Source organism: Chiloscyllium plagiosum, chromosome 21 (genome assembly GCF_004010195.1).
Source record: "Chiloscyllium plagiosum isolate BGI_BamShark_2017 chromosome 21, ASM401019v2, whole genome shotgun sequence".
Lineage (NCBI taxonomy): Eukaryota > Metazoa > Chordata > Chondrichthyes > Orectolobiformes > Hemiscylliidae > Chiloscyllium > Chiloscyllium plagiosum.
In genome coordinates, this window is record NC_057730.1 from 2,878,823 (window position 1) to 2,890,669 (window position 11,847).

Genomic DNA, 11,847 nt, shown 5'->3' on the forward strand with positions numbered 1-11,847 from the left:
AAACCCACGCAGACACGGGGAGAACGTGCAAACTCCACACAGTCAGTCGCCTGAGGCGGGAATTGAACCCGGGTCTGCAGGCGCTGTGAGGCAGCAGTGCTAACCACTGGGCCACCGTGCCGCTCATGTTGCTTGTTGTCTGCGTGTGTGGCTACTAAGGATAGCTGGTCGTGTCGTTTCGTGGCTAGTTGATGTTCATGTATGCGGATTGTTAGTTGTCTTCCTGTTTGTCCTATATAATGTTTTGTGCAGTCCTTGCATGGTATTTTGTACACTACATTAGTTTTGCTCATGTTGGGTATCGGGTCCTTCGTTCTGATGAGTTGTTGTCTGAGCGTGGCTGTTGGTTTGTGTGCCGTTAGTTCTATGTTCTATGTTCTATTCCACATGCTGCAATTTGTTTTGATTAAAGGTTACAATCTGAAATATCAACAACATTGATTAATTGAACAATGGTAACACGAGACTGACATTATTATTTAGATTAGATTACTTACAGTGTGGAAACAGGCCCTTTGGGCCAACAACCGACCCACCGAAGCGCAACCCACCCAGACCCATTCCTCTACATTTACCCCTGCACCTAACACTACAGGCAATTTAGCATAGCCAATTACCTGACCTGCACATCTTTGGAATGTCGGAGGAAACCGGAGCACCCAGAGGAAACCCACGCAGACACGGGGAGAACATGCAAACTCCACACAGACAGTCGCCTGAGGTGGGAATTGAACCCGGGTCTCTGGCGCTGTGAGGCAGCAGTACTAACCACTGTGCCACCATGCCGCCCATTCTCACTAGTCTAAGAACATTGATTAGTTGAACAATTGAATTCTCTCTTGATATATATTGCTAGATCTTCTACTTCCTATGTTTTGGCATTTTACTTTAAAATTTGATACAATTGGTTCTTTGAAGTTCTGATGTGAACTACATTAGGTAGATGAATGGGTTAATCCATCTGTGATATGTTACACCTATGGAGAGGTTCCCCAATTTGTGACAGCTCCAGTCAGGATACTCCATGTTATGTTTCTAGGTGAGGAGAGATGAACTGGCATCATTTCTTTATTCACTCACCCCTCAGTTAGTCACAAGGTTAGTTAAGAGATTCTCTTCTCTTGTGGCTGCCTTGCTGTCTGACCAAATTAATTTATGTTTTAAAATGAAAGGTTCAACAAAACAAAATTAAGGACCAATCCTGGTGATGTGTGAAAGTCTTTACTGAAAGAACGTTGACCATTATCAGTATCCAACTCCAGTATGAGCTGAACCTCAAAACTGGCAAGTTGCTATCATGTTTCCAGTTACTTTGGTCAAGTGTTTAGAGGATCAGAGGATCCTCACACATGTGATCAGAGTAAAAATACTTTATACTAACACAACTGTACTCTACTGAACAGAGATAGGCAGCTTAACACATGACAAATTCAGGAGAGTACAGGAGATGGCCATTGTCTGTTCCCTCAGTACACCATGAGATCAGAGTAGTGCAATGAAAAGAGACAAATGATTAGTAGTCTGGTGGTATATGGAAATTATATCATATTTCATTAGCTAGTAATGGCTAAACATACCCTTACATTCACTCTTACTAAACTAAACATACCATAAGATATAGGTTATAGAACTTGGCTCATCCTCCATTACCACCTCTGAAGGCACTTGGAAATTTCAGCACACAGCATGACCACTAGTTATTTGGTCAGACTAGAATTTCAGACCTCTTTGACATCATAACCAACCTGTTCAACACATTTCTGTGAAATGAGTGATTTTAGGCATCAGTTTATCCTATAAATGCAACTTAGTAGCTGGTTGGTTAACTCGGGTTGGCTGGATGTTGCATGATACCAACAGCGTGGGTTCAGTTCCTGTACTGCCACAACATCCTACCATCCCAACCTTGCTGCTTGCCTGAGACATAATGACCCTCAGAGTTGAAGAGTGTGGTGCTGGAAAAGCACAGTTGGTCAGGCAGCATCTGAGAGCAGAAGAGTCAACGTTTCAAGCCACCATTAGTCTTCTGTCTCTCTGTAATGTGAGTGGGACTCTGGTGATTTAACTGATACAGTACAACTTAATGGAATCCATACATCTTTAGAAAGCATAAAGGAGGCTGGTCCTCCATCATCTATAATCATGTGAGTTGGGAGCAGGAATAGGCTGTTCAGCCACTTGAGCCTGTCCCTCCATTCAGTAAGATCATGGATGATCTGATTGTAACCTCAAATTGGCACTCCTGCCTATCCCTGATAACCTTTTATCCATTTGCTTGGCAAGAATCTATCCACCTTGAAAATATTCAAGGACTCTACTCCCACCATCGAAGACTAATGACCTTCTGAGGACTTGTCTTGCCTCATTTTTGTTTGAAATGAGTGATACCTGAATTTTACATAATGATCCTTCTGCTTATAGATTTTTCCATAAGTGGAAACATCCTCTTATTCTATGCAATGGGCTTAAATTTGTCTCTGACCATTATCTGACTATTATCCCCATTCATTTCAAATTTATTTTTGTGTTTTTTATATATTCCCACCAAAACTGGGCATAATTTTCTAAATGTGATCTGACAACCACACCTTAACATAATTAATTATTGCCTTATACTGATTGCACAGAAATCTTGACGAATGCCCTCTATAAATTAATGTCAAATGTGTATTTTAGAGACAAAATACTGTTTTCCTGAAAAAAAATTTGGTGCATTACATTGTAGTCTGTTTCAGCATAAAGACAAGAAATGACAAGGTGAAATTGTGAGAAAATGGTGCCTAACTTGCTTGAAATAAATCAATTTAGCAGACGTGACTCATCGGTTATTGTTCAGAATAACAAGTGGCACAAATGAGAGTTTTCACAGATATTTTGTCAGAGTGGGCTGTTCGTTTGAGATGGCATATCTGTCAGCAAAGCACTTGACCATCCCAAGTTCACAATGTTCTTGACAAGGACACTGCAATTCTGCAGCTCAGGCTCCTTCCTTGGGTCCATGTGTACTTAATAAATAAATGAGCTCAACTGTTTCTGGTGGAGGTTATTGGTTTTTGATTTGGTTTTCACAACGTGGCTCTTAAGGTATGGATTCCAGACCAAATTACATCAAACAGACTGATGTTTAACTGTATGGGCGTGAAGTTTTAACAGTTACTTGTTACAGCATTTCTAAGAAGCGTACAACAGCCTTTGATGAGAACCTCAACGTTATTTTACGGGCAGACGCCTCAAGGGTGCTACTTTCGCAAATACACTTTAAAACGCCTTTGATATAACTGTACAGTCTGTTATACTTTGGCAGGAGGGTTGAAATGACGAGTAAAGCATTTTTCTGAACTCCTGGAATACTAGTTTATTCAGAGATTATTCAGTGAGATTGAAATTCGCGATTGCACATCTGGTGAATGTTTTCTCCTCATTTAGATACAACTGCAACATCTGATTGTTATTGGCGCTTAATGCCTGTTTGATTCACTTTGCAAACTCTGCTGGTTTGTAGCCCAAGGAGAAATACTTTAGCAGCTCTAAAATGGAAACAAAAATAAATGGTTTAAAGACACGCACACCCTTCACAACCTGCAGTATAGAAAACGCCTCAGGTGCCTTATAGGGTAGTAAAGAAAAGGGGAACACCGAGTAGGAAGGCTGACTAAAAAGTTTGATCAACGGAATGGTTTTAAAAAAAGTGAGGGAGGGAAGTAAGGGAGGTTTAGGGAAACGGTTCTAGAGATCGGCAGTTAGCGGGAACATTAATGATCAACGGTTGAGAGTCTGCGCGAAAGACTAAGACAAGCAAAGACAGTAGGACAGTGAAAGTTAGGGGAGTGTAGATCTGCAAAGGGGACTTAGATTTAAAACTTAATTTAATTGGCAGGAAGTGACCTCTACGTATTTCGGGACAAGAGCTAATACTGGATAAGCTACTTCTTATTTAATACGGAGTGTGAGGCTAGGAAAGAAGACATTAGAAATAATCTAGTTTGGAAGTGACAGGAACATTGAGAAGGATTGTAACTTCACTGAGGTTGCGAGAGGAGAGAGATAGACAATTGCATGAGTTAGTACGTGATCCTGGTAAGGTGCGGCGTTGAATGGTTTATTGAACATTCACACATTTCACCATTGTCTGGCCCAATTACTGGGAAGGAAAAAGTCTTTGCAAGGGAATTAATGTTAATAAAGGACAATAAGTTCTGGCTTCAGTCTTCTGTCTTCTGTCAGTTTAAGGGTGAGCAAAGAAAGAGATGCAGGTAGAGACAGTTATCAGCAGCACACAGCTGAACGCGTATCCAATATATACAGATATTTGACAGGACACTATTCCACAGGATAGTAAGGCTTCCTGTCCTTGGGAACACTACACCCCCACACCCCTGCTGACTGACAAAACCCCACAGTAGAAAAACAGGAGGCTGGAGAAACACAAGCCAGGCAACATCAGGGGGTGAAGATGTTGGGTATAACCTTTCTTCAGTACCAGATGTGGGGTAAGGGGAGCATCAGATAAAGGTTGGGAGGGGGAGGAGAGAGTGCTAGTTGGGGTGGGGAGAGTTCCAAAATGGGCATGACCTGAACACCGGTTGTGGGTATGACCTGGTTGGTCCATGGGAGGAATGAATCCGGTTGTAGTTTGACTGGTCAAAACAATTCTTGTTGCACCTCATTTACCTACTCCCTGATGAATTGTTCACAGCACCTACTGCCTGCATTCCATCTCAATACTCCTGTATGGATCAATCTTCCTTAGTGAGATTCTCCAGGAGACAGCCACTGAGGAATGGGAACACAGGAAGTCCCTAACTAGTTCAAAGGCAGGCACTGAACTACCCCATGGTGACAGCGCTCCCTGCCAAGTAGGTTTAGGACACAAAGTGTCCCTGTGCTGCCAACTCCCACCCACCCTGGTTAGGGCATTAGTACAAATTCTTTTTGCACGTGTGAGGTGACATAAACTGTACATTACTGAGGAGTGTCTCCCTTACCAGAGACATTGAAAGAATGGTGATATATTATTACCATGGGTAATGTCTTAGGGGTAAGGCGGTCTACTTGAAGGTGGAGGTGTTCCCATGTATCTGCTGTCTTTGACCCTCTAGAGTGAAGAGGACCTGGGTTTAGAAAGTGCTAAGGAGCTTTGGTGAATGTCTGCAATTCATCTTTTAAATGGTACACACTGCTGCTAGAGAGGATGTTTGTGGATGTGGTGCCAATCAAGCGGGCTGTTTTGTCCTGGATGGTGTCAAGCTTCTTGAGGGTTGTTGGAGCTGCACCCAGCCAGGCAAGTGATTAGAATTCTACCACACTTCTCACTTGTGCCTTGTAGATGCTGGAGGAGAAAGTGAGGTCTGCAGATGCTGGAGATCAAAGTTGAAACTTTATTGCTGGAACAGCACAGCAGGTCAGGCAGCATCCAGGGAACAGGAGATTCGACGTTTCGGGCACAGGCCCTTCTTCAGGATGCTGGCCAGACTTTGGGGAGGCAGGAGGTGAGTTTCTCACTGCAGTATTCCTAACCTCTGACTTGGTCTTGTAGCCACTGTGTTCATATAGTGAGTCCAGTTGAGTTTCTGGTCAATGGGTAACTGCCAGGATTCTGATAGTGGGCATTAGTGATGGTAACACCATTGAAAATCAAAGGGCAGTGGCTAGATTGTTTCTTATTGGAGAGTCTGGTATTTGTATACTGTGAATGTTACTTGCCACTTGTCAGACTAAGCCTGGATATTGTCCAGATTTTGTTGTATCTCAACATACTTCAGTAATCTGAAGAGGTGTGAATGGTGCTGAATATTTTGCAATCATCGATGAACATCCCCACCTCTCACCTTATGATGGAGGGAAGGTCATTGATGAAGCAGCTGAAGATGGTTGGGACTATGACACTATCCTGAGGAACTCCTGCATCCGTGTCCTGGAGCTGAGATGACTGACCCCCAGAACAGACAGGATCATCTTCCTATGTGTCAGGTAATGATTCCAACCTGGATTGGAAGCCAGAAAATCAATGTAATTCTGAAAAATTCATATAAGATTTAACTGTAATTCTCTCTCTACAGATCTGCCCCCAGTCCTGCAGTATCTCTCCTGCACCTTCTCTGTGTATATTGAAAATGTGATGTGTCTTACCACTATAGAAAGGAGAGAGGGGAAAGGAAGAACAAAAGAAGGGTCTGGGATAGGACAGAGGACAGACAGCATGGAACAGAGCAAAGGAAATAGCAATGATTATAAGTTTAAAAAAAGAAGCATTTCATTCAGAATGTAAATGATAGAATAAGTAACAGCTCTGTCTAAAAGCAAAAACATGAAAAACAAGGTTCAAGACTGCACGTGGCAAAGTGGAATGAGTTCATTGCATGTAACTGCTCAATTCAATGCTGAATCGAAAGGGACTGGAAAATGCTGAGTTGGGAGGTGAGAGTCCTGTTCCTCTTGTTTGCTGTGAATGAATTTAAGTGTTGTAGATACCTGGACAGCTACTGAAAATTATTTATATTTACCGAACTCATCTCCACATACTTCGATACTGTCCTATTCCCCCGGTCCGGGAACTCACCACAAAAGTTTGGGACACTACCCACGCCTTCCACCTCCTCCAAGACTTTTGCTTCCCCAGCCTCCAACACCTCATTGTCACCATGGACATCCAGTCCCTATACACCTCCATCCGCCATGACCAGGGCCTCCAAGCCTTCCATTTCTTCTGCAACTCTACCAGTACCCTTCCACTGACACTCTCATTCATTTGGGTGAACCGGTCCTCACCATCAACAATTTCTCCTTGGAACCCTCCCACTTCCTCCAGATGAAGGGGGTAGCCATGGGCACCCACATGACTGTCTCTTTGTCAGTTATGTGGAACAGTCTGTATTCCGCAGTTACACCACTCCCCACCTTTTCCTCCATTACATTGATGACTGCATCAGCGCCACCTCATGTTCCCATGAGGAGGTCGAGCAGTTCATCAACTTCACCAACCCATTCCATCTGGACCACGTCTGACACTTCCCTCCCCATCCTGGACCTCTCCATCTCCATCAACGGTGACCAACTCAACACTGACATTTTCTCCAAACCCATTGACTCCCACAGCTTACCTGAATTATACTTCCTCCCATCCAGCCTCCTATAAAAATGCTATCCCTTATAGCATTTCCTATCCGCCTCTGCCACATCTGCTCCCAGGAGGACCAGTTCCACAACAGATCATACCAGGTGGCCTCCTCCTTTAAAAGACTGCAATTTCCCCTCCCACGTGGTTGATGATGCCCTCCAGCACATCTTATCCGCTTCCTGCACCTCTGCCCTCGAATCCCACACCTCCAACCAAAACAAAGACAGAATACCCCTGCTCCCACACCTCCCCCTCACCTCTGTGCAAGGTGCAAAGGAGCCTTCCACATCTATCAGAGTTTTACCTGCACTTCCACATGTTATTTACTGTATCCATTGCTTCCAATGCAGTCTCCTTTACACTGGGGAGACAGGATGCCTACTCGCAGAGTGCTTCAGAGAATATCTCCAGGACACCCACACCAGCCAACCCCACTGCCCCATGGCCCAACATTTCAACTCCCCTCCCACTCTGCCGACGACATGCAGGTCCTGGGCCTCCGCCATTGCCACTCCCTCACCACCAATACCTGGAGGAAGAACGTCTCATCTTCCACCTCAGGACCCTCCAACCCCACAGCATCAGTTTCACCAGTTTCCTCTCCCCCTACCTTCTCCCAGTTCCAACCGTCCAACTCAGCACTACCCTCATGACCTATCCTACCTGTCCATCTTCCTTCTCACCTATTCCGCTCCACCCTCCTCTCTGACCTATCACCATTACCCCACCTCCATCCACCTACCACATTCTCAGTTACCTTCTCCCCAGCCCCACTCCCCTTCCCATTTATCTCTCAGACACCTTGGCTCACAGCCTCATTCCTGATGAAGGGCTTATGCTGGAAACATTGATTCTCCTGCTCCCCGATGCTGCCTGACCTGCTGTGCTTTTCCACACTCTCGACTTGTATTTACTTTGCACCATTCAAGACCTCAGTGTGTCTCAAGGTAGTTTACAACAAAATTATTTGAAGTATCGTTTTTTCTGTCAAGGCAAACATGCAACTAAATTGCACACTGCAAAGAACAATGCAGTAAATGACCAGTTATGGAAATCAATCATGTTAATTAAGGGATTCAGTACTTGTTGGCATGAATTCGTTGCTGATCATTATTTAGGCATATGGCTTCATCCGCTTTGTCACCTTCTCCAGTATTTTCTTTTGAGATACAAATTGTATATTGGAAACGGACCTTTCTGTTCCACCAATCCACACCGGTGTTTGTTCTGCCGGAACCACTTTCCATCCACCATTCTAACTCCCTAGTTCCTTTCCCCCATTGGCCTGGCTAGTTTCCCCTTAATATCAAATACACTGTTCACTTCAACCGCTCCCTGTGACAGTATGTTCCACGTTTGCACTGCTATCCAGTTGAAGATCTTTTCCCCTGAATTTTTCAGTGATTAGTGCTGACCTTTAGTTTATTATCTTGGAAGTAACATTCTTTCTGTAGCTATTTTATTTAAAAAAAATTCCTTATCTTAAAAGAACTTTATTATCCTTGTTTGACCATTGGTAAGATATTCATGAACATGATGCAGTAACTGCACGATCACTGATTGGTTGATTGGCAAAGCAAGCGTGGAGAAATATGAAACGTTATTTGAAAGCAGCAGAGGTCACAACACGGGCTTCATTTCAAAACATTTATTAGAAAATTAAGACTTTGTTCATTGTTCAAGTACAACTTTTGATTGCCAGTATACAAAAAAATGGCAATTGTAAACAACTTCTGACGTCCATTGCACTACATGTAGGAGGTTGCACACATCAAGGTTACAATATGCTGACTTTTTGAAAAAAAAATCAAGTACAAACATTTCACAGTCAAAACGACAAAAAAAAGGAACATTCCTCAGGAGACCTGTCACAGCAGCCTCTCAATTTTGTGTGTGTTTCTGTCAGTCCTTGCGCCTGTATCTCTCCCTGTGTGAGAGCTGGCGTCCCCTTCCGTGAGAGATCGCCTCATCAGCGGGATGGTCCGACACTGTCCTCGCTAGAGGGCTCGCCAGTCTTTAGCAAACGCCGTCACTGGGGCTGGTTCGCGCCCCAGGAGGAGGAGGAGGAGGAGGCAGGAGTGAGTGACCTTTGCTGTCCGCCTGCCCCCAGCACACACACGCACACACACCCGTCCCCAGACCTCTTGGGCCTACTCAGCTTGAAGGGGGGGGGGGGGCACTTTAGCTGATGACACAGCGGTCCTTGTCCCGGGCGTGGGTGCCGCCGAACGCCTTCTCTTTGATGTACATCAGGTCGCTGTGCACACTCGGTCTCCGGGCGAACGGCGCTACGATCCCGTACGCATCGTCGTCCTTGAGCTTGCGGCTGCGGAAGGTTTTCCGGTGCAGGATGTCACAGTACTGCACCGAGACTTTCCTGTGCAAGTCCGGGCTCATCTCACTCGGCAGCTTGGCCATGGTGAACAGGGTCTGGAACATCTCGTCCACATTACTGTTCCTCTTTGCTGAGATCTCAAAATAGGCGCATTTGGAGTCACCATCCAGCAGCCGCTGGATCTTGTCCCTGGGCACCTCCCGGTAGAAATCCCGGTCACTCTTGTTACCGCAAATGACGATCGGGACGTCAATATTATCCTTGGTCTTGTTCTTCAGGCACGACTTGGTCTCCATGATCTGCTGCTTGAGCCGCTGAACTTCCTCAAATGAGTCCTGGTTATCCAGACTGAAGACCAGGATAAAGACATCACCTGTATCAGACACAGACAAGAAGACCGTGAGTGCACGCTGACAGGCCGGAGACACAACAACACTGCTAATGTTTCACAGCATTTCCCCCCCTTCCCCGCTGACAGACACTCTCCCTTCAAAACACTCCCCTTTCCAACTCAAAATCCCAGCTTAAACAGACCGGATCTCTCTCTCTCCTCACCGAGGAGTTTAAAGACTATCAGCTCCTGCCCCTCAACTGAGCAAACAACACAGAACTAACGCTAAATGTTGCGCCTCAGATTGGAAGTTGACCGGGTGGGATGGAGGGCTCAAGTTTAAACTCATAACACAAGAGCGTGACTTTAAAGGGTTTCTCAGGAAGGGTCACTGGACCCGAAACGTTAACTTTGCTTTCCCTCCATGAATGTTGAGTCTCGCTAGCAATTTATGCTTGTAATTCTGATTTCCAGTAGTTCTTTCGGGTTTTTAAAAATAATTTAAATACGTTTTTGGCTGTGCGTGGTTTGGAGGTGGAGGGAGAGTGTGGGGGTGCAGGGAGAGTGTGGGGGTGCAGGGAGAGTGTGGGGGTGAGTCTATCCCCGCGGTCCGGTGGAGGGTGGTTTTACCTGTCAGGATGGAAAGGCGCCTCATGGCTGGGAACGGGTGGTTTCCCGACGTGTCCAGGATGTCGAGCTGATACACATCGCCGCGGATGCTGTAAAACTTGCGGTGGAAGTCCTCGATGGTCGGCGTGTACTGGTCCTCGAATTTGCTGTTGAGGAAACGCGACACGATGGCGCTTTTGCCCACTTTGGAGGAGCCCAGGATGACCATCCGGTAACAGTTCTTGGCGGGAATGTTAACCTCTGGGTCGCAGGGCGACATCTTCATCATAACCAGAGGGACAGGGACAGCAAAGCTGAGCTGGAGGGCAGTGCGGATGGTACAGACACACACACACACTCACAGAGACTGGCAGGAGGTGTTAGAGACACAGGGAGTCCAGGCAGGAGCAGGAGCTCAGCAACACAACGAGACAGTACAGAGCTCCGCCGCTTTTTATAGCGCCTGCCACTGGCGTCATTGCAGGACGCAACCGCGTGGAGCTGGTAAACACAGGGACAGTGTGTGTCTGAGAGAGATACTGCACGTCAGTAAGCCCTGGCCCCAGTCTCTGCAAAGGCAGCCCCAGACACTGCAGTGTGTTTGCAACTGTCCTCAGCCCGAACAGACACTCCGTTCCTCAATTCAGTCAAACCTGACAGCGTTCTGACAACTACTGACCCCGTGTCCCTCATTCACACGGAATGGGGTGGGGGGGGTGAACAGTGCCAGTGTGTGCACAAGGCTGAAGATTCAGCCTTCCCCCCCGCCCCTCAACCCCCAACCCTGAGATCCGAATCCTGTCCAGAATAGAGAAGCGGGCGAAGTGATCATTAAACAGTAAACTGAATGGACGTTGGGAGAAATGGTCCGGGGTTGAGGTTGAGGCTGGAGCTGAGGCTGAAGGAGCCGCTGTGTATGAAGTTAGCACAAGATGACAACGGGTTCCCAGGCCGTAGGCAAAAGTGAGGTCTGCAGATGCTGGAAACCAGAGCCTAGATTAGAGCGGTGCTGGAAAAGCACAGCAGGTCAGGCAGCATCCGAGGAGCAGGAAAATCGACGTTTCGGGTAAAAGCCCCAGGAATGGACGTCAATATCTCTCCCAGTCCGTAAACAGGCGGGAGGACTGCACTCAGCCTGCTCTTCCAATGGCACTGAATTTGGGAACCGTTCCCTCACGGAAAGCCTTTCTCATTCACCCAGCGCCCACCGACCAATCCTTAGGTTCTGTTTTAAACTATATTCTCCTTCTTTTCCCTACATTTTATTTTACAGGGGCCTCTGACTGGGGGAGGGGAGTGATAGCGAGAAGATCTGATCCGCTATTACTGCACCTGAAGTGTTCACTCTGACAGCCTGGCAGCGGAGATTCTGGTCAGGCTGTTGGGCTACGGAGGGCATCACAACTCCATCTCCCATTCCCGCCTGAACCCTCCATATTAGCGAGTGAATGGTGT

The 11,847-nt window shown here is 46.2% G+C and overlaps 1 protein-coding gene across 1 annotated transcript; it reads right to left on the reverse strand.

Moving 5' to 3' along the window:
• Positions 1-8,786: 8,786 nt before the first annotated feature.
• On the reverse strand, positions 8,787-10,837 carry rasd1 (RAS, dexamethasone-induced 1). The gene is made up of 2 exons (XM_043711013.1): positions 10,414-10,837; positions 8,787-9,825 (listed from the first exon to the last, which is right to left on the reverse strand). The coding sequence occupies exons 1-2, from the start codon at positions 10,679-10,681 to the stop codon at positions 9,299-9,301; spliced, it is 795 nt and encodes a 264-aa protein (XP_043566948.1). The 5' UTR covers positions 10,682-10,837; the 3' UTR covers positions 8,787-9,298.
• Between the last annotated feature and the right edge of the window lie 1,010 nt (positions 10,838-11,847).

Excerpts from the sequence above, each read along its gene's own strand:
- rasd1 (XM_043711013.1), bottom strand. The coding sequence starts at position 10,681 with ATGATGAAGATGTCGCCCTGCGACCCAGAGGTTAACATTCCCGCCAAG. Across the intron at positions 9,826-10,413 it reads GCGCCTTTCCATCCTGACAG|GTGATGTCTTTATCCTGGTC; the intron begins GTAAAACCACCC and ends TGTCTGATACAG.